The sequence below is a fragment of the Pungitius pungitius genome, chromosome 17 (genome assembly GCF_949316345.1).
Source record: "Pungitius pungitius chromosome 17, fPunPun2.1, whole genome shotgun sequence".
Classification (NCBI taxonomy): domain Eukaryota; kingdom Metazoa; phylum Chordata; class Actinopteri; order Perciformes; family Gasterosteidae; genus Pungitius; species Pungitius pungitius.
Genome location: NC_084916.1, coordinates 13,794,845 through 13,821,180, shown reverse-complemented (window position 1 = coordinate 13,821,180; position 26,336 = coordinate 13,794,845). Strand labels below are relative to the sequence as shown.

At 44.2% G+C, this 26,336-nt stretch overlaps 1 protein-coding gene across 2 annotated transcripts in view; it reads right to left on the bottom strand.

Annotated features, from left to right (window-relative positions):
* The window catches only part of col16a1 (collagen, type XVI, alpha 1), a 46,952-nt gene that overhangs the window by 7,294 nt on the left and 13,322 nt on the right, over nucleotides 1–26,336 (bottom strand). The window contains exons 5-49 of one of the 2 annotated variants that reach the window (XM_037474379.2): nucleotides 23,262–23,385; nucleotides 22,253–22,534; nucleotides 21,368–21,448; nucleotides 20,127–20,195; nucleotides 17,738–17,770; nucleotides 15,105–15,140; nucleotides 14,865–14,897; nucleotides 14,664–14,708; nucleotides 14,153–14,191; nucleotides 13,954–14,016; nucleotides 12,991–13,035; nucleotides 12,796–12,891; nucleotides 12,532–12,570; nucleotides 12,270–12,314; nucleotides 12,140–12,175; nucleotides 11,923–12,045; nucleotides 11,249–11,284; nucleotides 10,872–10,907; nucleotides 10,483–10,605; nucleotides 10,160–10,204; nucleotides 9,739–9,774; nucleotides 9,594–9,647; nucleotides 9,070–9,120; nucleotides 8,849–8,992; nucleotides 8,603–8,638; nucleotides 8,275–8,382; nucleotides 7,998–8,120; nucleotides 7,822–7,875; nucleotides 7,692–7,733; nucleotides 7,269–7,304; nucleotides 7,142–7,195; nucleotides 6,976–7,044; nucleotides 6,823–6,876; nucleotides 6,416–6,442; nucleotides 5,679–5,735; nucleotides 5,502–5,546; nucleotides 5,252–5,323; nucleotides 4,498–4,551; nucleotides 2,388–2,426; nucleotides 2,101–2,223; nucleotides 1,874–1,915; nucleotides 1,720–1,785; nucleotides 1,575–1,619; nucleotides 1,141–1,185; nucleotides 29–82 (exon numbers count right to left, since the gene is read on the bottom strand). In XM_037474379.2, the coding sequence (XP_037330276.2) occupies nucleotides 29–82; nucleotides 1,141–1,185; nucleotides 1,575–1,619; nucleotides 1,720–1,785; nucleotides 1,874–1,915; nucleotides 2,101–2,223; nucleotides 2,388–2,426; nucleotides 4,498–4,551; nucleotides 5,252–5,323; nucleotides 5,502–5,546; nucleotides 5,679–5,735; nucleotides 6,416–6,442; nucleotides 6,823–6,876; nucleotides 6,976–7,044; nucleotides 7,142–7,195; nucleotides 7,269–7,304; nucleotides 7,692–7,733; nucleotides 7,822–7,875; nucleotides 7,998–8,120; nucleotides 8,275–8,382; nucleotides 8,603–8,638; nucleotides 8,849–8,992; nucleotides 9,070–9,120; nucleotides 9,594–9,647; nucleotides 9,739–9,774; nucleotides 10,160–10,204; nucleotides 10,483–10,605; nucleotides 10,872–10,907; nucleotides 11,249–11,284; nucleotides 11,923–12,045; nucleotides 12,140–12,175; nucleotides 12,270–12,314; nucleotides 12,532–12,570; nucleotides 12,796–12,891; nucleotides 12,991–13,035; nucleotides 13,954–14,016; nucleotides 14,153–14,191; nucleotides 14,664–14,708; nucleotides 14,865–14,897; nucleotides 15,105–15,140; nucleotides 17,738–17,770; nucleotides 20,127–20,195; nucleotides 21,368–21,448; nucleotides 22,253–22,534; nucleotides 23,262–23,385 (2,959 nt within the window). The remainder of the gene's footprint in view (nucleotides 1–28; nucleotides 83–1,140; nucleotides 1,186–1,574; nucleotides 1,620–1,719; nucleotides 1,786–1,873; nucleotides 1,916–2,100; nucleotides 2,224–2,387; nucleotides 2,427–4,497; nucleotides 4,552–5,251; nucleotides 5,324–5,501; nucleotides 5,547–5,678; nucleotides 5,736–6,415; nucleotides 6,443–6,822; nucleotides 6,877–6,975; nucleotides 7,045–7,141; nucleotides 7,196–7,268; nucleotides 7,305–7,691; nucleotides 7,734–7,821; nucleotides 7,876–7,997; nucleotides 8,121–8,274; nucleotides 8,383–8,602; nucleotides 8,639–8,848; nucleotides 8,993–9,069; nucleotides 9,121–9,593; nucleotides 9,648–9,738; nucleotides 9,775–10,159; nucleotides 10,205–10,482; nucleotides 10,606–10,871; nucleotides 10,908–11,248; nucleotides 11,285–11,922; nucleotides 12,046–12,139; nucleotides 12,176–12,269; nucleotides 12,315–12,531; nucleotides 12,571–12,795; nucleotides 12,892–12,990; nucleotides 13,036–13,953; nucleotides 14,017–14,152; nucleotides 14,192–14,663; nucleotides 14,709–14,864; nucleotides 14,898–15,104; nucleotides 15,141–17,737; nucleotides 17,771–20,126; nucleotides 20,196–21,367; nucleotides 21,449–22,252; nucleotides 22,535–23,261; nucleotides 23,386–26,336) is intronic. The other variant, XM_062558697.1, reaches the window with a different exon arrangement.

The following is a 26,336-nucleotide window of genomic DNA, read 5'->3' as shown; positions in this document are numbered from 1 at the left end:
GCAGGGAAACGGATCGGCAGGCACGTACCTGCTCGCCCTTAGTTCCTGGGAGGCCGGGTGACCCCGCCTCACCGCTCTGACCCTGAGAATGATCAAAGTAAGGGAATAATCAGGAAAGGAAGGAGACGTGATATGTACGCTTCTACATCAAAGAGACACAACGTGTAGCTGGCCTGTTACATTTTATTTGATCAAACTGTGATTTTACTCCTCTAATGCATACAATTTCAAGAGAATATTGAATGTTGTTTTTAAGATAAATATTCAAATGAATCTGTGATGTGTTGCTTTGCAACAGCCGCTCTAAGCAGAAGACACAAGCTGGAAGAAAAGAAAAATCTAAGTGAATAAAAGAAGTTTGTTGAAAGCTGTGTGTTATTAAAATGGTCTTTTAGTGCAAATTAGATATTAAGCATAAATTGTAGTATGAAGTATGTATGAATTACTCCTTAAAACAAAGGGAAAAGAAAAACTTTAAAAAGAGTATTGGTAATTCAAGTGATTACTGAGGGCTGTAATTTAGAGAAAGTAATTAATGACTTATTATAGGGAGGCAAAACTAGTAGCTCATCAATGTTGTCAACTTCCTCACAACTGAATATAAGTAAGAGATTCAGCAGCAGGCTTATGATACCAACACACACACACACACACACAAAAACTGATTTTGAATCTGGTGGTTTCAAACCTTCTTCTGGGAGTTGTGGTTATTCCGGTTTAATTAATATAACGGATCGAACCTCACAGTATACATTTATTCCATATTTCACAAAACAGGTGAAGATTAGAGAAAAATGAACACTATTTTGTGAAGAAGAACATTGTTTTTTTCTTGTGAATGCCCAACAAATCATATTAACCCCCCTTCTACTAAGTTGCATAGACAGAATCAATGTGAATTAAATGAAACTAGCTCCACTTTACGCAGTTACAAAAGTAAAATGTAGTATATTAAATATTGTCATACATCCATCATTCTGGCACAGCATTTTACTTTGAGATTATGAGTCAATTGAACAGAATAGAATGTTAAATGTAATATTTTAAAGTCATTTTTCACAAATGATAAAAGGGGATGAAGAGGAAGTGTGTGTTTGGGGGGGGGGGGGGGGGGGAGTTGGAAGTGTGCATTAAGCTTACAGATGAACCCGATGGGCCCGGAGGTCCTGGGAAACCGGGGGGTCCCTGTGGATAGAGAACATTGAAAGGAACACCTGAGACAAGATGAACTTAACCATGGAATTAAAATACTAAATCACCTCTTCGAGCGAGTTTCGATACGGTTTGTGACAATCGATGAATCCTGGAAAACCAGCAGAAAAAGCTGCTCTGTCCGTATAGGAGAGGTTAGTGTGTCGGGAAATCATGCAAGGTGGCAAAAGTACTGGGAAACTTTTAAAAAAATCTGGATACGTTTACATCCAGAAAGGAATTAATGAGAATTTCAGAATAAGCACCGAGCTTTAACGCTGTGTCTTAAATCAAACCACCGCATTAGCGTTTCTCTGAATGAGCTCTGTGGGGGTTCAAGCTCAGCTGTCCGGAATGGTTCAATGAGAGAATCTGAATCTTACCATGATTCCTGGTATTCCAGCTTTGCCTCTTTCTCCCGGTATCCCCTGTAATAAAAAGATACGAAAATAAACTCTGAAGTGATGCAACTCGGACGAAGGAGGACACATTCGTTCTCAAGTAAAACCCGGCAGTGCGTCCACTCACCGGCTCTCCTTTTGTTCCCGCTGATCCAGGCGTCCCTGGAATTCCTGGCATTCCTGATCGCTCATACTGTGAGTACACAATAACATCAATAAATTAGGAAATGTGCATATGTTATATATAAATACATATCAATGTGATAAGGGTTTGAACTGACCGCAGGTTGTGTCGCCTGCTCTTTGTGCAGTCTCTCCAAACACTGGAAGCAGACAAGTCATTGGAATGATGCCGCACTGCCGGCTACTCAACACAAAATCTCAAATACCAAATGAGGGATGGCCATTTTGCATTTTAATAAAGCACAAAAAACAGGGATTAAGCTGTTGCTGACATGTCACATGATTCCTGGAGCAATTAAAAGCGACCACTCCGTCCTTGTCTGACCTTGTCACAGCCGTCCAAGGGGGTCACACCAGGCTTGCCCTGGTCTCCTTTCTCTCCCTTGGCTCCACCTGTGCCTTGCACCCCTGGAGATCCTTGGGAGCAGTCTCCTCCAATACAGGTTTCCTATGGTGTAGAATACACACAGACACGGCATTCATAGGTATTTATTCACTGTATGTATATATATATATACACGCAGGTCATGCATAAGTCAAAGGAAAGAAGAAAAGAAAAGGGATTAGATCACACTGCATTCCTTAAAAATGCAGTGTTACCCGTGAACTTACATCATCATCCGCTCCAGCAGAGTCTTGAGGCAGCTGGTCCTGGTGGAAAAAGAAAATGAAAACAAGTGTTAATTTCCTTTCAACAAATAGGACAATTAAGGGGGAATCTATAAAAAGGTCAAAATAAGCGGTTTCAGATCCTGGACAGCGTTGAATGAAGTTTGGGTTTGGGAAACGTTTTCCCAATTTTATGTGACTCATTGTAAAACCCCGTGTCCTCAGCAGAGATTGATCTCGAGTTTTTAACACAACATGATACTACTTTAGTGCTTGTTCATTATTCTGACCAGGAGGTTTGGGCATTCAGATAAAAGAGCAAACAAAAGTATACAACGGCAATCTGGAACTGAAACTGAAGAAAAACAAACTTCACAACCTTTCCAAGCAACTTCCAAGATACCATACCAGTCTCTTTCAGCACAAATAAAACCAGTGGATTTATGAGATTTAGAATATTTAACCAGTCCTCCTCAGTCTTATTCAACTGCCGCTCTTTTGCCCTTCCAAGTAAAAATTAAATTAAATATTCAAATTAAATTACTGCGGCTCATGCTGATGACATTTATGGATATGTACAACAAAGGTTTTCATGAACTTATTGGGAGCAAGTAACTGTACATGAACCCTTGGAGTTCAGCAGTGTTGATACGACAAGCTGGACTAGATTCTCATTAGAGGATAGATATGTGACAAATATTAACTGATATACAAAACCAGCGCAGAATACACCAGACATTTTTTTTTCTCAAATAATGTCTGGAAGCTGTGATTAAAGACTGCTGAGACTTCAAGCCTGCAGCTGCAAAGTTTTAACGAGTAGAACGTCGCACCAAGGAAGTTGGACGGACACACATCAGTGGTTCATTTCTCTCTCACACAAACACACACACACACACACAGAAAATGTGCAAGAAAACAAGAAAGACAAATGCCGCGGTGGAGTCACATCGCCTGTTCATGATGAGTTCTGACACACAACTACTTCACAGGCCCAATCACGTTGGCTTTGGAAGGCGGTCAGAGCAGCGGGACCCGGTCCACCGGGAGGCTCCGTCGGCAGCACCTGGCCGGGTTTCAGAGTCATTTCAAACCCATTTTACATTGTTCAAACTGGTGCCATTAGTTAGAAAGGCTATTTAATGCGGCGCGGTATTGGCGGCTTTGGCTTTGTGCAGCAACAGACCTGCTGAAAAGAGAAGGTTCCCTATAATTACGTGTCACCGTGAAATGTTCACGCCTGATGTATTGAAAGGGATCGGCAAATTGCTTACTTTGGGATTTTTCCGAGCAAAATAGCATTATTTAAAGAAACATCTTAGTCAGGGAAATCATCTTTTCTTTTTTTAGGCTGTAGAGAATTCTCGCTGAACCTTGAAAAAGATGAAACATTGATCGGTTTATCCACCAAGATTATGGTCACGTCAAGGCTGGGCATTGCAGATGGTTCCAACTTTACCACTGCAGTCAAACTTATGACAACTATTCAGGAATTCTGCAATAGTTCAGAGCTACCTAACCCTAACAGTCAGTCTTAAATATTTCACCAGCATTGTTTGCTGATATTCCAGCACCTCCCTTTCCTTCTTTAGCTATCTGCGATGAGAGGTGAAGTTCTCCTTGACGGCGGGCTCGGGCTCAGCTGTGATGTTTCTTTAACGGCATCAGGCTCGAGAGAATCAGAACCGACGCCGCACACAGGACGCGAGCCCACAGATTACAACACTCAATTATCTGCTTGGATGTTTTTCCTTTGCACTTACTTTAATTAGATGAGTTCTGTCGTAAAATAAAGGCAAACACTTTAAATATACATATGTGGTGTTTGCAAAAAAACGCCTGCATGTCTCAAAGTAATACACCTCTGACACTATGTAACACATTTATAGTCGTTATGAATGGAAATTTTAACATTATTAAGTCACAGTTGTCAGTAAAAAAATATTAACTGTGTATTACTTGTTTTCAAATCAAATAAAGTACCTAAAAAATAAATCAAATAAAGATGGTACTTTTTTTTTTTTGCATCATGCATAATCAATACATTAGGGCCCAGATCTCAAATAAGTGGATAAGAGCCAAGTCTCCTCCTTTTCTCTCTAATTTTACTTACGATGTTTCCAGGTAAACCGGGTTTCCCCTGTATCCCGTCGTTGCCAGGGATACCCTGAAAGAAGGAACTGAGGATGAACTGGTTTATTGCCAGCCGAGGGCTTGCCACTCCCATCTCCACCAATGGCCGGGGCAAAGGGATCAAACCAGTTCCTTTCTTTAATAGGTCTAATGAAACGTTGTATTTTGCACACAGCCACTACCCTTGTCAAAGACATGACCACTGTCATCACCACTTTCGATGTCTTTCCTCCCCTTTTAAATATCGCAACCCAGGTTACAGTAACACCGTATTTGAAGGTCTGCTCAAATTAGAAATGTATTTTATCGGCGTGGTGTGTTTATATATTTATATAAATATATACAAGTATATATATTTATATTGAAGACCTTCAAATAACTGTTCATGTGTTGACAGATATTCCCAAAGCTTGCTCAGTTGCTTCCCACATGGGTTAAAGCTTTAAGCACCGGACAGGTTAGTGCACGTATTCCTTTTCATTTGAAAAGCCTATTTTTGAACCCAGTTATTAAAAACACATTCATTTGATAATGTTGCTCCCATTTTCTACATGCATATCCTTAACCTTATTTTCCAGTCATGTTGCAAAGCATGTCAAAGCCTTGCTTTTCTCAAGTAACACAGTTGCCGCAAAGCTGCAAAATGCGTCGTTTTCTGCACGCTGATGGAGCAGCACGACTGAACATAAAGGGGAGAGAGATGCCCTCACCATCCTACTGTCCATTCATCTTACCGGTTGTCCGTCCATTCCAGTCACACCTTGAGGCCCCGGCAGACCAGGAGGGCCGGGAGGTCCTGGTGGGCCCTTTAAAAAGAAAGATATAGCCACAAATGACACACACACATGCCTATGGAAACACAAATGAAGAATTCTGTGAACTAACTTTGCATTGTAAAAAAAAAAAAAAAAAAAAAAAAACATAAAAGAAGCTTGCAAACAAAGCCTGAGCCATCAGACAGGGCTGCTGGCTGACAGATCAGACCTGAGGGCCGGGCTGCCACGTGTTTATTGGAGTTCCTGGAGCTCCCTGTGAGGAAAAAGTAGTCACATTGGGAAGTTTAGAATGATTTCATTCTTGGTAAACTTAATAGTATGGAGTCATACCTAAAAAACTATACCTAAAATTTGTATATTTCAGTGTTTGTGTGTGTGTACTTACAGGTCCGCCTGTGCCTGAATGTACAGATGTTATGCAGTTGCACTCTCCTGGTTCACCCTAAAAGAAAGAAAAGGAAATAGCTAAAGTGAAACTCTTTGGAAAATGTTAAGCACATGCTGTCCAACTGTGTCCAACAAGAAAAAGTACTTTGTGCAGTTTTTACATTACACGAACCTGTCCTTAATGTAGTGCAACGGTATTGTATGGTAATGTAAAGTAATCTGCAATATTTGCCGATTATTTACCGCGTTACACATCTGCTCCAATAACTTCCCTTTAACAGCAAAGTATATGTGTGACTGCATACAAGCTCTCCAGCATAGCCCAAGACTACATCAAAACATTAAAAAAAAAAAGACTCCTTTCCACCCTCTTAGTTTTTCCTGATTAACACTGCCCGACCCTTAAGCCCCGCCCGCACCGCTACTTCATCTCTCCCGGTCGGACACAGTGGACTGGTGGCCCCGATGAATGCGATGATTAACACTCCTACGCAGTTCTCTCTTAAGGCCCACACACACACAAACGCCTCCCGTCTGGCAGCAGCAGCACACTCGTCACCTTCGCTGCTACTCTATCTGCGGCTCGGGGCGGGTGCGTGCATGTTTGTGTGAGAGCATGTACAGTGTTTGTGTGAGAGATGAGGGGAACCCATCTCTTGCGATTACCATCTGTTCCACCCCCTTATATTCAAAGCCCTCCAGTTCCACTTCATCCAAACAAAACGGTAGACTTACCTTGTCCCCCTTAGCGCCATCAAGTCCCTACAAAAGAAGGGGACAGCACACACACACAAGCACTTAGTTACTCTTGCTTTGTGGTTCCAGAAGAAAGCTCACAGGGCAGTGAGCTCAGTGTAGGGGACAGAGGATGAGATGGGAGCAGACAATGCCTCTGTTATGGATCGAGGCGGACACCATTGGTTACAAATTATGCCTAAATCAAGGACAATTGCCAAAGAAGCTCAAAGAAAATTTAAACCCTGAACAGACGCGAACACTGATGCAAAAAAAATCTAAAGTTTGCTACTAAAATAAAACGGATAAAAACAACGCTTATAATGGGTTTGTGCATCTGCATCAGCATGCATATGCACAAAAACATGCAAATGATCAAGAGATATAAAAGCAATAAGACAACTTACAGGTTTGCCGTCAGCCCCCGGCGACCCTTTAGAACCAGGGTTTGCATCTCTGCCCTGGGCGAAGAAGTACACAGAACACAGTGTTTGACAGCATAACATAACGCCATTAAATCCCCCACATGCAAATCTCAAAAAGTTGTGTTAATGTTGTACCGGGGGGCCTGGTACTCCAATGCCCTCAGGACCGCGTGGTCCCGGAGGCCCAGCTTCTCCTACGGAGCCCTAAAAAAAAAAGAGAACTCTTGGTAACTCATGGTTTCATTCTCTCAAAAAAAGGGTATATTGGAATTTATATTGCACTGATGAGTTGGGCTTTGACCTTTTCTCCTGCAGGGCCAACAGGTCCAGTCAATCCTCTGGCTCCAGGAGGTCCCTGTACAAAACACACGAATTAGACCAACATTTTAAAATGTAGTGTAGAACAGTTGGACTTGACTTTATCTTACTCCAAGTCCTGGGAGTCCTCTTGGTCCCTCTTCACCCTGCGACAAAAATCCAAAAGGAAAAAGTTTTAGCGGCCAAGTAGACTCTGACTTCTTTTAAGATACATCAGTTAACTTATATAACTCGGTCATGAAGGTAGTACTAGTTAAGTCTTACGGGGGGGACCAGCTTCCCTGTATCAAAAAAGGATTGAAGATTCCACAATGAACCCAATTAAGAGCCTAGGACATGTTTAGGTAGTTATTTACAACCTAATTATTCTATTTTAGTTCCATGAAAAGGGAAAGCACCACTATGTGGGTGTGCTGTTCATTACGGAGATGAAAGCAGGATCACATCCACCTTGCACGTGTGTGTATACTTTGTATGACAGAGCCGCGTCGGCTGGCGCCGTAAAACTCCAGATGTGGACACATCAGTCTTACTTGTTGTCCTGGAAGGCCAATTGCTGCAACTCCGGCTTCTCCCTATCAGGGGCACAACACAACACGGATTAGAATTTAACCAATCCACCACATGTATTCATAGACACGATAATACAACCAACGTTCATACCTTGATTCCTTTGGGACCCGAAGGACCCGGCACACCTGGTAAGCCTGGTTTTCCCTAAATAGAAAACATGTAAAATGATCGTGAGCTATTTTCCTGGAACAGAGCCAGAAGCACACCCACACATACACATTGCGTAGTACGTATATTATGAATAAATTCATGTAAAATTCCCTTACATTTCTTCCAGGCTTCCCTTCTCCCGTGGGACCGGTGTCTCCTCGCTCCCCTTTGGGGCCTTGCACAGCGACACCATCCCCCACTGCAGTTCCCGAAGACGCACAGCTGGTACAACTGTCGCCCTGAGAGAAAACACAACGAATCCAAATCATTATCAGTTAAAAAATTTGACGTTCGATGTTGCTTATTATACAGTAAGCCATTAACAACTGATGCAATAACAGCATCAAAATCAGTCAGCAGAGCGGACCGCTCTTAAGTTTCGGTGTTCTGTACCTTTGCTCCCTTCAAGCCCATAAGTCCGTCCGGACCAGGCTCTCCAGGCAGTCCCGGGACTCCAGGAGCCCCGTTGAGTCCGTTTTCCCCTTTATCGCCTTCTTCCCCCTGTGAACATCAACACCAGGGTCGATGATATCCCACTGACCAATAGTTATGGAAGCAGTGTCCCTAAAAATCAGTCCATCAAATGTGCAGTAATTTTCCTTTGTCCCAGTAGATGTAAAATTAGCTTTTGTTTTTTTACTGTCTCTAAAGACAGCGAGTGACTCCAAACTCCTCCAGTTTATCCATTATTCAATGTAGGTATTTAGGGTAAGAAACTTACCTTTTCTCCTTTCGCACCAGCAAGACCTGCTGGGCCCTGTGTAAGCAAATGAAAGACAATGAACAAACACACACAGACACATGACACACAAAAGTCCAGTGCGCACACACTTCCAGGTCATTGGAAGGTGTGAATGAAGCAAATAACAATTCTGCAGTAAAAGAAGAATCCCTGCAGGTGTATTCACTATCCGTCGTGTCTCCTCTGTGTTGTGGCATCCACGTCATTCACACGGAGCCGTCGTACCTGTTTGCCATCCGCTCCGAGTCCCGGGGGTCCGGGCGGACCTGGAAGGCCCGGTTCGCCCGGCTGGCCTCTTCCTCCATCGAGTAATTTCATGCCGGCGGGTCCGCTCCCCGCCTCCGACGGCTGGCACTGCCCGCACTCACCCTGTCGGAGGCCAGGGAGTCAGGAGGGTTAGTTTGCGAGACAATGATGCCAAACACAACACTTGCGTCTACACTTACCTTCTCACCCTTGGCGCCAGGAAGACTAAGTCCCGGCGGCCCCTGCGCTCCCTATTGAGAGATAAATGCGATGTTGAAATGGCACACAATGGGTTCTTGGGCATCTCAAAGGATGTTTTCAAAAAATGTCAACATACAAATGGGTTTTGTAAATTGGGATCAGTGCACTAAAATGTCGCAAAAAATGTGAAAAAAATGTGACAAAAAGTACAAACTCCTCTCCCAGTTCAAGATGCATGATTAGTTACTGGCATGTAGAAATCTAATATATTATGTCATTAAGGACTGGAGAAGTTATTGACAAAACGTAGCACTTTATATTATAGTATTATACTATACAAGCTTCTATGTTTTTGTTTTAATGGCTAATTTACCAGATTGCTGAGATTTACCCTTATGGCTAAATCTGGTACAATTATAATGCTGTTGTGCAATGTGATGCTGAGATGTTGATTGTTCCTGCTAATAAAGACAAATCCATGAAGATCCTGCATCACATTAAAAGCTTGTCACTGCCCTCTTACCTGCAAGCCTCTCTGTCCATCCTTGCCACTGGGCCCCTTGGCTCCACTCTTTCCCTGCCACGTGGAAAAATGAAAATGAAAAAATAAACCTGAATCCAAATGTGGTGCGAGACATTTTGTTTTGAGGGACTGATTTTGAACTCACCGGCTTTCCATCTGCTCCTTTGCTTCCTGCGTTACCCTGCAAGACAAGTAATGAAACAAATTAAAATTTAAAAAAAATCACTACAGTGTCTGAATTTCACAAATTGATTCAAATGGATGGGGCTCTTAAATAGGTAATTCACATCTCATAGAAAGGTGCAGCCTACAGGCAGCCAAGTGATGATTTGGGTTTTTCACTACCCAAGCTTTCACTAATAAGTTCCCCGCTGAGTAAAATCCCTTCAGCGAACAGTTTTAGGCCCTAAAATTAGGCGACTTCTGAGATCATCCTCCCCATGAAGTCTATTATGAGCCCCATGGAGCGTCCCACCGAGTGAGTTCCCCCCCTTTATGTAAGCCTAGTCTTCTATTGAGGTCACTGACTCTCAGTAATCATTTTTTTTTAATTTTACATTACTTACCTTTTCTCCTCTGAGCCCAGGTGATCCTACATTTCCAGGCTCTCCCTGTGGAGAAGATCAAATTGAACGATGCATCATTTTAATGAGGGTTCCCGTCACTGCTCACACACACACTGACATTAACAGAATCATAAAAAACAAAAAAACATCACCCAATCAGTTTTCTTCTACTTTTATTTCCCAGTTTATTGCATTGCTTCTTTTCAATGACGAAATAACGTTTGCTATTCTTTGTTCGTGGTGTTTTATTTTTAAAATGAGGCTTACTGCTCTGCTTTTCATTTAGCTTTAGAATTATGTTAATAATGCCCGAACCGACTTACTCGTTGTCCCTTTTGTCCAATCCCCGGCTCTCCCCTCTCTCCCTTCTGCTGCAGGGTCTGACCACCGGGGACCAGATTCCCAGGTAACTCCCCGATAGTTGGGCACGCGGAACATGGCTCTCCCTAAATGAGCGTGTTGGCAGATGTGGAGGAGGTGGTTTAGAGATTGTCGCCATATCGTGATCCACCACAGGACTCATTTAAATAAAAAAATAAATGAAAGTGGATGGAAAGTTTGTGTGTGTTCCAAGACAAGTCGCAATGAAAGAAAGAGCTTTATGAGGACACACAATGTGAAGTTCATTCATTAGGAGACTTTATCGAGGTGACATTTGAATAAAGTTATCCAAAGAATGAAGTGCTTCACACCGAGCCAAATAAAACCTGACCTTTTCTCCTTTGAAACCTCCTACTCCTGGTTCGCCCTGTCAAAACACACAAAAATAGAGACGGCACAGTAGTCAGAGCTTCCTGATGAATGCATTCGCCTTGAGATGTCGCTTCTTGACGTGCCATCGGAAGCATACAGAGCTGAAACTATGTGCATGGTGCATGGTTTGCATTCATGAACTTCATTCATGGCGTCTCCACATGGAGTTTAGTTCAGCTAGTTTGCTTGCATCTGCTTTCTGCACTGCTGATGTTAGCATATCTAAATGTGTAGGAATGCAGATGAGTGTGTGTGTGTGTGTGTGTGTGTGTATAGGTCACGCTTCTACAGAATATCAATGAATTAGCTGTAAATGAATGAGGGAGAGCTCCATACCTTCTGTCCTGCTTTGCCATCTGTGCCCAGAGGCCCCTGGTAAAAACAGGAAAAGAAGAGGCGGCGCAGGGATGAGCCACGAGCAATGTCAGTTCAACGCTGATACAGTCAGGTCATATCTCTCTCTCTCTCTCTCTCTACCTCCTTCTTACTCTGGCCTAACCAGGTATGACAGATGGATGCTGGCATTATTGGAAATCGTTGCGCAGAGAATCTCATAAGGATCTAGATTTATATTATCTCCCCCCTCCCCACCCCACTCCCACCCACCCACACACAAATCATTCCCCATTTCACCTGCTGGGGTAAGTAGGAAGATGTAGAAAGAACAGAAAGAGAAACACAACGCACAGTGGGATGAGTCCACATTCACCCCGAAAAGAAATGTGCTTCGACTGCATTACCAAAGTGTCCTGTGCCAAGGAGGAGACTCTTTTGACAAGGGCAAATACAAGCCAAAACTATAAATCAAAACCCTTTCCTCAGAGTGATAAGGAAAATAAAAAAATACATCCGCTATCAAACAAGTGCTACAGCCACAGCTCAGACTGTACCTGTGACTCTCCAATAAAACACAGCAAGACCATAAAAATGTTAAAACCGAACACACCCGGGGGCAGGTTCAGAATACATCACGGCTCGACTTTGCGGTACGTTCAAACGGTTTTACTTACAGGCGGCCCTCTCTCGCCTACCCCTGGTAATCCGGCCTCTCCTTTGGGGCCCGGCTTCCCTTGCAGTGCCACCGCGTCGCCCATGCCTGCAGGCAGCACGGGGCACACCTCGCATGGGTCACCCTGGCGGGATCGAAAAACACGAGTCAAGGTCACGAGACGTGGACGAGCGAGCACGCGGGTTCAAGATGCGGAAGACGCGGTTTTAGGAAGGTACCTTGTTTCCTTTAAACCCTGTTGGTCCTCTTGGTCCCTATGAAAACAGCAGATTCCCAGTCAGACACTGATGCATCTGCATAGTGGGAGCGCAAGCTGAATATCAATCAATGTTTTGAAGAGCCTCTCACCGGATCTCCCGGCGATCCGTCTCCTCCCTGAGGCCCTGCATCTCCCTGTTAACACGAAATACAGCATTTGTCTTCGAGATATTGTTACACTTAACCTGAAAACTATCCTATATGAAATACATTTTCTCGCATTGTTTAAAATGAAACGGATAAAACAGTTTTAACATGCCAAATATCAGTCTAGATCAGCGGTAATGGAATGGATTGATTATATATGGGGCCCTTGCAATGTGATTTGTGTTGCGCTGAATAGTGAAACTACCTTGTCTCCTTTTACACCAACCGCTTCACCGGGAGGGCCCTGACGGGGAAAGAAAAGTACAGGAGTCATTTTAAGAGATGTTTTTAGTCATGGCCAATAAATGCTGAACCAAAAAAGGCTCTGCAAAGTCAACACACGAAAAAACCTCACAACCACTTGACCCTTCAATCCAAATGCCTCCCTCCTAGGAATCTTTGATCGACTGACCTATCGAGCTATAGGGCTGCAAGTTGCAGGAAGAAAAAAAAAAAAAAACACACTTACTGGTGGGCCTGGCCTTCCAACTCCCGGTGTGCCTGGAAACCCAGGCTTCCCTGGCTCCCCGGCCAAGCCCTCGGGACCCACCAAACCTGGGGTACCCTGGGAAAACAAGGAGGCACACAGCTCCTAAAGTCCTCTGAACAGAAGGCGTGCGAACGATTGATTGGTAGAAACCGCCAGACGTAACGCAGGACAGACCTTCTGTCCCTTGGGGCCGACGACACAGATCGACCCTCCGCGACCCTGGTGAAACGGCGACAGACAGAGAGGCCGACGTGGTCAGTGACGTGGTCAGTGTCGGGCGCCCGGAATGACAAAGCTGGCGCTGCGGAAGTCTGTCTCCCAATGGACTAAGTTTGATTTGCCTCACTCCGTTTTGAGAATTTATGATTGGAATTAGAAAGACAGAATTTGCGGAGCGTGCAGGATGCACCGTCTTCATCGGTGCATGCGCAATATTCTCTGGCTGCCTGATTCAAGTCACATCAACAAGTTCATTCATATTCACAATGTCAGATGGCTGGCAGGCTTAAGAAAACCTACCCTCAACCAAATCCATCCGTCCACGACAAGCACTTAGCCTCGTGAACAGCTAAATGTGTGCGTGTGTGTCTGATGGAATATTTCAAGCGAACACACACACACACACACACACACACACACACACAGGCGTTGTAATTCGTTCCTAAAAACTTTCCATGGCTCTACAGGATCACCGCGCTGAACAGGGAAGATTAAAAGGTTTAAGTCTTCCTGAATGGGTTCCTGCCTGTGTGGGAGATGAACAGCACATTCAATGAGGCAGCATTGATTGTGCAAGCTTTGTTGCCCTTCGCCTAATCTAACAGGCATTAACCGGCCAACTTAACGCTATGGGAGAGTGGAGGGGAGAGAGAGCAGATATCAATGGGAGTCCAAGCTTAAAGAGTAATACCGTATAGGTTTACTGAATATCCGCTCTTAATCTGATAATAGTGGCCCTTGTGAGTGCTTGCTGTGTGTGTGTGTGTATGGCTGTGGGTGCATTTGCATGTTCGTGGGAATATAGATCTCCAAACAACTGGTTGACTTAACCTTTGAAGCAAAGGGCATTCTTTCATTGATCGTCATTACAAAGAAATGGGACGAGATACATAAGAAAAAAAAAAACTGAAAACCTACATCCCTCCCTGGAGTGCCTGTGAGACCCTGAGCACCGGTCTCTCCCTTCCGACCCTTTTCTCCCTAGACGGGGACAGAGTAACAGGGGTGAAACATACAAAATAGGACCTAAAATAACAAGAGGTTACATAGTAATTAGGTGAACTTTAAGAGGTCGCGTCTTCATTATTCATCACTGAAGGTTCCTTAAACCTTTCACCTTGTAGCCTGCTGCTTCGCCCCAGTTGGCAGGCGGCGCCTGTGGAGAGGAGGAGAGGAAACGAGGCCCAGATCAATGACCATCCTCTGAAGAGACATCACACACCACTGGTGCATAGCAAACAACGCAGTGACTAGTCAGCAACTCGTCTGGAATATCAGCAGGACCCGTTTGCTCAATTGAAACACACACACACACACACACACACACACACACACACACACACACACACATCCAGATAAACTATGGGCTTGGAAGCAAATACAGATGCATATACAGTACTTGAATCTGACACAAACATATACTTGGACGCGTATACATAAACACATACAGAGACCCGCATAACGGATTTTATGCACACACAAATTCCCACTGCATGATTCATTCTGGGTCCCGATGCTTGGAAACGAGATCTTTGAATGAGGATCAAACCAAACCCCTGAAAGGTCGGCGAGGTCTGACGGCAGTGGGATGTGCTCCTGTAACCTGTGGCATGAGAATTGGCACTCACCAGCTCGCCTCTCTCCCCCTTCTGGCCCTTGGGTCCCGCTGTGCACTGATGTTAGAGACAGTTAGTTGGCATCAGTTATCACATATCACTTTTTAGCCAATTGTTTTCCAGTTCATACTGTGCCTGCATGCCAAAAAAACAAGAGAGTGCTTCTCTGCCAAAACGCGTCTACCAGTGAGACGCGATGGAAAGGTTACTTACTGGACCTGAATGGGAGCCAGAACAGCCATCACCCTAAGACGGAGGGAGGCAGAAAAGAAGAGCGATGGCTTGCGAGTCAGGAGCAGAAGCATCAGCTTAGACTTACACTAAAAGTGTGTGTGTTTATTTCAAGGCACGTCTGAGCACATGTGGGGGGACAAAACACATTCCAGCAGTCTGAAGACACATAAACGCCGATTTGTGTGTCGGTATGCTATATATTTTTCATGTTATGCTCACCCTGTCACCCTTTTCACCTTTAGGGCCAGCAACTACCTGCAACACACACACAAAGTTACACACTCCGCAGTGGTGTACTCGTAAGGATCAGTGATCTTTACATTTCCTTCACTGTTCGGGAGTAAACAACCAGCACACTACAGACATATAGACACACAGAGAAGTATTGTACTGTATCGGCTACTACACAAAAGTCTTTTAGTGGCCGAGTAGGTTGTAGTTCATGTAGCCGCCAGGTGGTGGCACTGTTACACTAAACAAAACCGTGCGGCAACAGCACGCAGGCCGGGAGGTGGGCGAGCACACGGACACACACACGCACACACACACACACACACACACAGGACCCATGGGAGACTGAGATCAATCGGAATGTCTGATTCCCACAGCACAGGAGACCAGCTGCTCCTCACAGGAGGGCTCGCACACTTGAAACAAATACCAAAACAAGGATAACCATTATCAATAACCAAAGTATTTTTTTTTTGGTGGCGGGGGGGTAATTAAAAGCAGATTCCCCAACCCGGTGTTCCTGGAAGTGCTCCTTTCAAAACACCAGAACGTCTGCATATGGTGAAGCAGTGACAATGAGCTCAGATGAGGAAATAGCTGTAGTAACAGCACAGAAACAATGACATGTAATGTACTTCTCCTCCTCCTCCTCCTCCCCCCTGCATCCCTCCTACGGGGGCTACGAATCCATCAATGGCTGGCTCGACCAGCTGCAATTACGAGTCACTCTTTCCGAGCTCTTGTCTGGCCGCGGGCTTCAGTCAAGTCCTCGTGAAGTTGCGCTCAGAGATCCGGCAGCCTTGCCCGTATTGTTTATTATCTCCGTTCAGCTTTGAAACGGGAAAAAGTCGAATCGGCGCAAAAAGGGCAGGACACTTGTGCCGAGCATTAGCAAATGGCATTCAAATATCCCCGCAGCAGCAGAGCACATTGTGCCGTCTCTGCTCCTCTCAATTACAAGAGCAGGAGACACAATCTGATGATCGCTGCATATTTAGCTGGTATTTCCGTGGGTTTTGGTTAGTTGTACGTATTCGATCATGCAGTTCGCTCTTTACATTTGTTGTCCCACAGACACACCTCCTCTCCTCTCTCAATTCCTCTTCCTTGTCCTCCCTTTTCACTGTGGTTATGTGTAGGACCAAAAGCCCTCCCCTGGAGCTCTGTTGGAGCCTCATTCCAGATGTTTTAAATCTGGATCACCTCACACACACACACACACACACCACAAAACAAATCCTTGTCATGCAACACGTGGATATTTAATACATGATAACGTATCAACATGGACTGGTGCAACCTGAAGAGCTTCAGCCTTTAAATTTGGCAAGTTTTATTTTGCCACAAATATCCTTGTCAGAGGTGCAGGAGTAGTATTTAACATCCGAATAAGGCATGTAGGTTTTTTTTAATAGACATTGCGCATGCCAACATCTATGCTCATTTATTAGTCATTGAGTCTTTTATTTGGTGTTAAACATTCCAATGGATTCATTTGTTTTTGGCATTTGTCTCTCTAGCTTCCAGAACTTGGCGAATCAAGGGGCGACCCAGAGCACTTTAATGCAAATCGAATGACAGCAAACACCGACTACTTGCCTGGTAAGTACATTTCAACACAACCTAGAAACTTAGATCTTATTTTGGCGCGAGTGCCGCTTTCTCAAAAGCATTACTTAAGACTCTTAATCTAATAGCAGAAAAGGTTTGAAAATACCGGGCTGAGAGTTTTTTTCTTTTGGGAAAATTTGAGTGAATAGATTCATGGTGAGCCTTTTTACTCACATAACCACAAAGCCGCTCGTGTAGCAGGAGAAAAAAAAAGCGATAGAGCAATAGCTGAAGCAACAAGACATGAAAAATGTATTTTTGACTGAGTTGTATGATTTCATCCTATGAGCCAAATCGACCCTGTATTCACACACAATTATCCCCATTATCACATCATTTCATTATTGCACGAGCCTGTTTAATTATATTTGTTGGGCCTTTTTGTCCATGCAAGTGTCTGACCCAGTAACGTGGGGCAAGCCGAGTTCTGCAGCTCGGGTGATAACCTACATTGAGAAAGTCAGGGGAGGTGGCCAGCTGCGGTAGTAAGCGCACACACAAACACACACACACACACACACACACAGGAGCAACATAATGGAGCGTCTGGAGTTTTGCATTCTATTTGTGAACAGAACACGGCTATTGTAGGTGAATGATAAGATGAATAGGCAGCAGAGCTCCCGACAGAGGCTCAGCGCATAATGAGGTGTAAATCAGTCCTCGGTCCGTCGTCAAGCTCGGATGAGTGTGAGGGACGAGGGAAGAAGGGGAGGCATTTCTCCCCGTGCAAAACAAACAAACAAACAAACAAACAAAAAGGTATACACAAGCATTGTGGGTCCTATTTAATGTCAGCAGACAAAAACTAGTTTATCCATCCACATGCTTCCTGGACGTTTCTGAGGTTTTACGATTCGAAGGAAGGTGCATGTGTTTGGGACGATAGGAGCTCGAGGCTCGCTTCGACATGACCGCCTGCGCCGCTGTGATGTCGAACAAGTTGCATTAGAGATTCAATAATGTCAAATCCAGCGTGTGTGTGTGTGTGTGCGAATTGTACGGCTTACTTTCTCAGACAGATCCTCCGATGCAAAACCCTCCTGTTGGTATAGAGAAAGTTAAGAGAAGTAGAGATTGAATGAACAGGAGAAAGGGGAGAGAAAGGGGAAAGCAGACGTCAGGTCTCTTTTCTTTCACATCGTATCTGAACTTGACCTCATTACTACGATCTATGACTATGACATTGCTGGTCTCTGTCTATGTTGAGACACTAATGCTGACAGCTTGCTGGCCATAACTCGCTGAAATCATATTCAGACACTCTGAATCTAATAGCTTTGACGAGAAGTCGCAGAGATATTATTCAGGCTGGTTTTCTACACTTTGACAGGACTTTAACCTAGTTATTGTTTCAGCCTTAGCTCTTTGTATCATAAAATATCTATATTTCATAAATTGTTCTCAAGCCTTTGAGCATATTAGGTCCTACTCAGAGGTACTGGCAGCTGTGCCGCAGCTCTAACTTGAACAATTTTAGAAGATGTGCAGCCATTGCACTTGAAAGTTTCCATAATATCAACATCCTACGTAACCTTTGGGCAGACTGTAGTTTCCGGTTGCACGTGGAGTTCATACCTTTAAAACCTTGCTGCAATTACAATTCATTGCATCAGGCAGACAACGAAAACAGGATAACTAAGGGCCATCTTGGTTTCATACAGGGGTCATTAAAAAGTTATTCTTTTCAAAAAGACATGAAAGAGAAAAATGCTACAGTACAGTATCCCCATGAGCCCAGAGGCTAACGGAGAGATGGACCCTGCTGTGCACGGTTACAAATCTGGCGAGGGAAAAAAAAAAAATCGACAAGAAACATGGAAAAAGGACTGGAAAACAATTTATTCAAGACAGCATGTTAGAAGGGGTGGAAATAAGGAAGACGTTATGCAAAGGGAACAAGAGGGACGACATTTCTACAGCTGGTTTTGGACTTCGACATAAAAGTCAAGTAGAAACACGCCGAGGCCGGGCGGTGAAATACAAAGAAGCAGATGACCTTTCAGTTAGAAGCCGGGATGAAAGGAAGGAAAAGAAAAGCGGGTTATAGTGCAGGAGGACGCGACACAGACAGTGTCAGTAAGATATGTCACACCAGCGGAAAGACACCTCTGCACCAAACCCATGCAGTCTATTAATAGACTATGATGGTATAGACTACTACTATTATTTATTACAAAGGCGAATACACCCACAGAGTTGCTATTTCACCACGAGCTGGTTCGAGGCCTCCCTGTGCTGAATCCTCGTGTCCTTTACGCTTTCCATTTACAGAACACCTGAAATTCCATGTATGCAGAGCTAAATATGCTGTCACTCAGCGAGGCTTAGTTTAATGAAAGCAGTGCCGTGGCTCAGAAAACATCTGGCCTGCACACTGGAATCTTGGGACTACATTGGTCTTTTACTCTGCTCGAAACGAACACACAAAGAAAAAGAGAATCCGCCAAAGTTGGACACTGCGCATGTATGAGCACGTCGGGAAATGGGGGCAGAAGAGAAAGGAGTCGGCGGGGATATAGAAATGGAAAACGAGGACGGAAATTAGTCTGGGCTGCATTCACGGCGGTCGCACATCTGTAATGAAGAATGGCGGAGTCATTACCAGGCGCCGAATACCGGACTATAAGTCTAAAACCTCATAATGCACAACTAATAGCAGACGAGAAGGAGAGAAAAGAATGAGCGGTGGCGAGAGAAGGAGAAATACAAACAGGGTTACATTACTGTAACCGTGTCTGGCTGAAGCCACCTATGGGATTGATTACTGTCTCCCAAGTCTGCCGGAGCTCCAAGTTAACACCAGCTCTCCACAAGACAAACAACCGGCCTTAATGAATAGATAATTGGATATAGATCCCATTAATATGAATGATGAGAGACGCGGATGTGAAAACAAAAAAAACAAATTGCCTTTAAGTTACGCTGGACAATCTTCATGTATCAAAGCGGCATTGAAGCACCCATAAAAGATTTTTTTTAAAACACCACGGGAAACGTGTTGAATAATGCCAGCCCACGCGTGGCGTGAGGCTCCATTCGTCATGCATTCAACACTGAAATATCACAACATGGGAACTCAACTCAAATGAAGGTACATACGACTCTGTGGTGCTCGAAAACTGCAGCAGAGTGGAAAAACGACGATGTTCACAGGAGAGTTTTCAAGAAGAAACAAATCAGCCATTTGGTGAAAGTACCACGAAACGGCATCAGCAGGACGACAAAAACTATTTCAAGAACAAAGCAGTTTGAGGCCAAGTCCTCCGTCTCTGCGCCTGATGGGAGCCATGTTGGACAGAAGATTCATAAACATCTTCCCTTTATTTGGTAATGGATTTTATTGCGTGTCATTGGTTTTGCAATAACGGAAGTGCGAGTATTCATTTGTTGATTTACCTGGTTAAACAAGTTTTCCCACAGGTCATTCTCTGCAGCACGGCGGCTCTTGGTGGCATCTGGTGGGCACTGCAGATATACAATAAACACACTGTAAGACAAAAAGTAAAAGAAAAGTTTGACTTCCTACCTAAAGGCTACAACGCTATTCTGGGCCAGATGGTCTCTCTGTGTGTGTGTGTGCGTGTGTGTGTGTGTGTGTGTGTGTGTGCGTGCCTACGGTGCATATGTGCACACATGCACAACCAATTTTCACATCAATCTTAAACGCTGCTCGCGTGGAGCCGTGCAGCAGAGACGTGGAGCAAAGTTTTTCTGTCTTCAAACCGTCCAATCAACGATTCTACAGCGGTCAGTCCGTCCTCCGGAGGACTCGGCAGCCTCTTCAGAGGGAACCTGCCGCATTTGTATCCCGTTCAAAAAATTGTATTTGGTAATGAAAAGGACACACATGCGTGCACACACAGTGTTGATCACATAAAACACGTAGAGCTTAAAAATAAACCCAAGAATTGGCCGTGCACGATCCTCCACCAAACCCCGAAGTGAAGACTCACTCGCTCGGTTTTTCTCTGTCTAAGGGAAACATGCTGTTTTATTTAGGTCCAACGAATCTGTTTTCTACCTCTCTGAAGCCTGCAGACAATAACTACACGGAAATCCACATCAAGAGAAGTGGTGAGGGAGAATTAAAAAAAATTATTTCTAAAGCTGAGAGAGAGAGAAAGTAATGCTTTCAATTAGCCTCTCAGTCTCGGGGTTGTGACAAAAAATTCAAACAATGGAATTACTCCAAGCACAAGTCAATTTCTTCTAAAAAGCTTCTGAAGAATACTGTGTTTATATATATCAGTGGAAGTGATTGATCTGCAGGGAGAGAACAGTAAGTGCCCCTACTGCATATAAAAGCTTGACTTTTCTTCCCTTTCTGACCCCCCCCCCCCCCACAATGAGTGGGAGAGCTTTGCTGGTGCCATGAAACATCAGATGGAAACTGCTCTTATATAAATGAAATAAAAAGCAACATCCGGCAACTTGTTGGCAAAAGTGTGGCTTCCACCTTCTCATCTAACTGTCAGAAAGCAGAGAACGTTTTTCTTTTACCTATCTTTCAAATTCCATTTTTGATTATAAAGGACAATTCACAGTAGAGCCGGTGTGAAAAGCCTCTGCTCGACACAAACACATTTTGTTGTTGTTAATCCTTGTAAATCAGTAAAATGACGGTTTTGCACTCTCACCCGAGCTCCAGGTATCTCACAGCAAGCTTCCTGAGCGGCGAGGGAGGGGTCACAATACAGCATCACCTGCTGAATGTCCATCTGCGAAGGACAGGGAGAGAGGCAGGAAATCCTAAATGCTCTGTTTTCATTGGTCGATGGTGTAAATAAAAGCTAAAATAAAGTCGTATGTAAGGCAGAGAGCCAATTAAATGATAATGTGTACAAAGTATTAGGAAAGCGCTTTGTCCAAGAGGTTTACATGCATGTGTGTGTGTTTGAACACTTCTTAACTGCGCTAACCAAACAGCCCACCCACCTTTAAACTGGGCTGGTTAAATGATCGTCAAACTAAATGCATGGATTACTGGATCTATTCAGATTAATAGTCCCGGCTCACTTAGGGCACATTCCCCCTGGGTGGTCCAAACACTTTTTAAAGCACTTAAGGGGCGTTCTAAAAACGAATACATACAAATGTGACAGTACACATAACGTGCACAAAGAGAATCATTGACTTCGGAAAAATGGGGCCATTGTGTTTCATGAGAAATATGTGCTTTGCGCTGGAAACAGAGTTCTGGGAAATGCCTGGTATGTAATAAAAATAAAACATCAATATTATATTGATGTATATCATGCGGCACATCACCAACAACTCTCAATGGTACAGGTTAGAAAAAGGGATTTTTGTTTCATCCACACTTTGGAAGCCGACCGGTGATAGTTTGTTCTTCACACAGAGGAGGACTAAAGTTCACCGCACTTTCAAAATAGCGAGTCGAAATGACATTTACTCCACGTCGCTCAACTCAAAAGCTCTTCAATAGCAAAGAGAGGTCACACCCTGCATATTTAAGATCAACAGCACACAGGAGATTCTCCTCTCATTTCGTCGGTTCATACCTGCACGGGCCCAGCGTCTGAAGCCCGAATGCCCAGCAGAGTGTGTCCGTCGGTGGGCAGGACTTTCCGGGGCCCCAGCGGTCTGGTCTCGATGGAGTTGCAATCCACGTGGAGCGAGGCGGCGCCGCGCCGCACGCTGAGCGCCACCTTGTGCCAGCTCAGGTCCATCAGGGCCTCCACCCCCTCCCCGGCGAATACGCAGCTCGCCGGGTCCTCCGCGGGCTCCGCGGCCCCCGCGCGGAGCGAGAGGGTGCCGTCGGGGCCGTTGAAGTCTACGGAGAGCTGGGGGGGGGGGGGGGGGGGGGGGCGGGTGTCCCGCAAACACATTCGGTAATTATTATGCCAATGCACAAGAAAAATGACCTGAATCCAAAGATGCCCGACTGGTACTGGTTTCCACAAAGAGCAATATGTACATGCTGATACCACCCAACAAAGCTGTAGAACACAGCCGTGGAGATGAAGTGAAGGGAAAGACATATTAATCACACACGCAGCCAGTACAGACGATCAATCACCCCCTAATGAGGCGACTTGGCCTTCATCCATCATACACATTGAGCATTTAAATCTGGCCTCAGACTCTTGGTGATTATGGGGACTCTGAGGGACTCCAGTGCTTCATCATGGAACACACATGAATAACAATGAAGGTGAATGAGATAGGAGAGCAGAAGATGATGATGGAGGCAAGAGCAACTGAGAGATGGGGGGGAGAGAACAGGAGGGGATCAGATATATATATAAGAGAGAGAGAGAACAAAAGACAGGTGGAGCGAATTGAAAAGGTGTCAAGTAAGAAGAGAAATCGAAGGGGAAAGTGGATGACTATGCAAAAGAGAGATCAGAGACAGAAGGAACCAGTCGACAAAAGGTGGGAGGGATAAAAGCCAAGAAATCAACGGCCGGAGGGAAGGAAAGGGGATGAAGAAAATAGAGGCGGGGCAAAAGGATGCAGGAATGCATAAACATGGCAAAACAATAAAAGGGGGGGGGGGGGGGGTTGCACCTGGGGGTATCCCTGCTGATCAGATATCTGGAAGAGGTACACGGTGTCTCTGAGTGCAGCCTTCTTTAACACCAGAGTGAAGACCAGGGTGAACTCCTCAGGAAGGCCATGAGGAAACACCTGCCTAGGAGACAGAAGATCAGAAGGAGATGTCACTCTGATTACAGCCGAGTGGGTTCATTTGGCTGTATTACAAACCGGAGGCGTCGAGTGGGCAAGTAAATAAAAACCAGTCCAACCTTCTTGATCGAACCCTCATTTAAAAGTATTCTGGTTATATTCTAGTATAGGAGGACCATTTATAAATGAACAGGCATATTGCTTTAGTGCAGTGTGTGTGCCAGTTTTCAGGTATTTATATAGTATATTTGTAAATTTTCATTGTCAAAGTGTGAATATCGGAGCTGTGAAACTATTTTCACTCAGGAACAATTGAGTGTTCACATTTATACACGGCAGCAGTGGAACTAACATCACATGCAATTAAGATTATGACAAATAAGAATAACTTTTGAAGTCAAATATATCTCTTTGTGCTCCTCCTAAGAAACATTAAAAAAGTAATTTGCTTCCTTATTCTTCTTTAAACTTGACATAATGTCCCCCCCCCCCACGCTTTTCTTTCTCCAAAGACACGGCGAATGCAGCCAGCATTACAATTCAAAGCCGTGCGTACTGCAACCTCCATGGCATTCATTTTCATAGCAGATGCAGACCTGCAACCCTCATCCCTCAGTCTAGGTCAAAGGCATCTAAGCACACAAATACGCATTGCAAGTATGTGTGTAGATGTATTGAGAGCTGAAGGGTCCACAAACAAGTCCTGTGAAATTCACACTCACTGAGATGGTGAACAGTTTGAAATACACCCCCCCCCCCCGCACTCTCTCTCTCCCTCTCCATGCGCACAACACATACACACAATTGTTGATGCTGGCAGTTGGTTTCCCACTCCTAGAAGTGGGGTGACAGTGATGTATGGCTAAGGGATGATCCAAGGGAAAACAGCCAACTGCAGGACATCAAAACCAAAAAGGGATGAGTAGGAAAAAAGGAGATAGAGAAAACACATTCAACTTGGAAACCTGCAGAGACAGAGAGGATGCAAAAAAGAGAGAGAGGGAGTAAAGTCTGAATACAAAGTATGAAAAGGCATTTGATAGTAAAGTGGACATATAATGCTCATTTGCAGCTTGATGTCTATATTTGGGGGGTTATGCTAGAAGATGTTACCATGCTTTAATTCTAAAGATACTGTTGACACATCTTGGTTTGTCAAAAGGTAATTCTCATGTCTTTGGTGAACATTTGGTTAAATAATCACGTAAATGTAAGAAGGGCGAGATGGAAAGAGTGTGAGAGACTAACAAAGAGTCAAAGAAAGAGGAAATAAAGTAGAAAGAGGTGGTTTTGCTGTCAAATTGTGACATGAGCTGCAGGGCTGCACACCAGAAAACCAAAAGTTTTTTTGAAGAGCAATACAGAGGAAAGTCAGTGCAAGAGGCAAACGCAGGGGGGGGGGTGTCCATGTTGATAAAGCAGATCTACGGTTGTGAATATCACCTGGAGAGGAGTGTATGCTCCCATACAGGGCTCTAAGAGGAGAAATCAATTGCTCTCAGTGGAAAGGGTTTCCATCCCTGAATGGATAATAAACACCTGACGGCTTGGTGCCGACACTGTAAAAAGACGCTCTTGTGGACCATTGCAGTTTTATGTTGCATTTTTTGGTAATAATTTAAGATAAACTTCCATTTGGGTTTTTTTCTGAACAATGTATACAACTTCAATAAAAATCAGCCGCATACAGCAGCACAAAAAAAATAAATACTTTACAATATAGGAATTTGTGGACGGCTCGTGGTGCAGTGCAATGGTTTATATCTCAATAACCATCAACAGAATGAACCTTCTAACGGCTTCAAGCTGAATTTTATTTACTTATACTGGATGAGGTGACTAGGGGCCAAAATCCCAACAATGCTATCGGTCTACATGCTCGCTGCTCTGTCAGGCTGCTCAACGCAGAATGGTTTTAACCTGACAAACATCAGTTTGGCAGTTTAAACTAGACCGAAAAATAACGTTAAAAAATGTGGTGGAATGGAATTATATTAAGCCATTTGCGTTAATCAAACCGGGCATGAATGGAAATCAGTTCATTTGAGTTGTCAGATATTTTAATACAGCTGGTAGCGCTATAGGAAAAGTAATTTGAATTTACCCACTGCAAAAGGGGATAAAACCATTTTATGCAATTCAACAAATCACAATTCATCCGTCGAGATGTGTCGGTTTGGACCAAAGTGGTTTGCACAAACAACCCTCGGTACAAAACACTGACAGACAGTCACAGCAAAGCCTCGAGCAAATGCCACGACGTTGGGTTCCTCCCGTCCTCCCATCATCTGAAAGGATTTTACAGTTGTCCTTATCAAAGCAATTCCTGCAGCAAAATGCTTAATGTGCAAAACAAATTGGACCACTTTTGCGATGCGATAAAACGCGTTACATTCATCAAACGTATTTAAATCAGGTCATAAGTATTGCGGCCTTGTAACATAATATCACATAATTGCTTCACATCTCTGCTACCCGCTGTATGAATAGAAACAGGCCCAAAGCAATCAAATCGTATCTTTTAAAAAAAAAAAAAACTAGAGACGCGCGTGACCGGTTGTGACCGGTGCCCATTTCGCCGTCTGCAGACAACTGACAGAGGCGAGAGACAAGAAGCTTCATCCGGCTGTCACTCATCTGTGTTAGCTTGGATTAGCTGCATGGATTAGCATCTCAAAAAAACGCAAAACGCTGCTATCTAATTACTATACACACGCGTCCTGCACCTCATTTCAACCGAACCGGCAACACATCTGAAAAGCTGCTTGAGTGACAGGTTAGTCTGTTATGGATATGAGCCATGTGGTATACAGCTTCAGAAAGTTATACAATATATGTGTGTGTGTGTGTGTGTGTGTGCTCAAGCAGATGACCACGCTAACATGACGCTAACATGACGAGCGCACACAAACAGCCACATGATGTTACTGAGAGAGAGAGAGTTTGTTCTGTCAC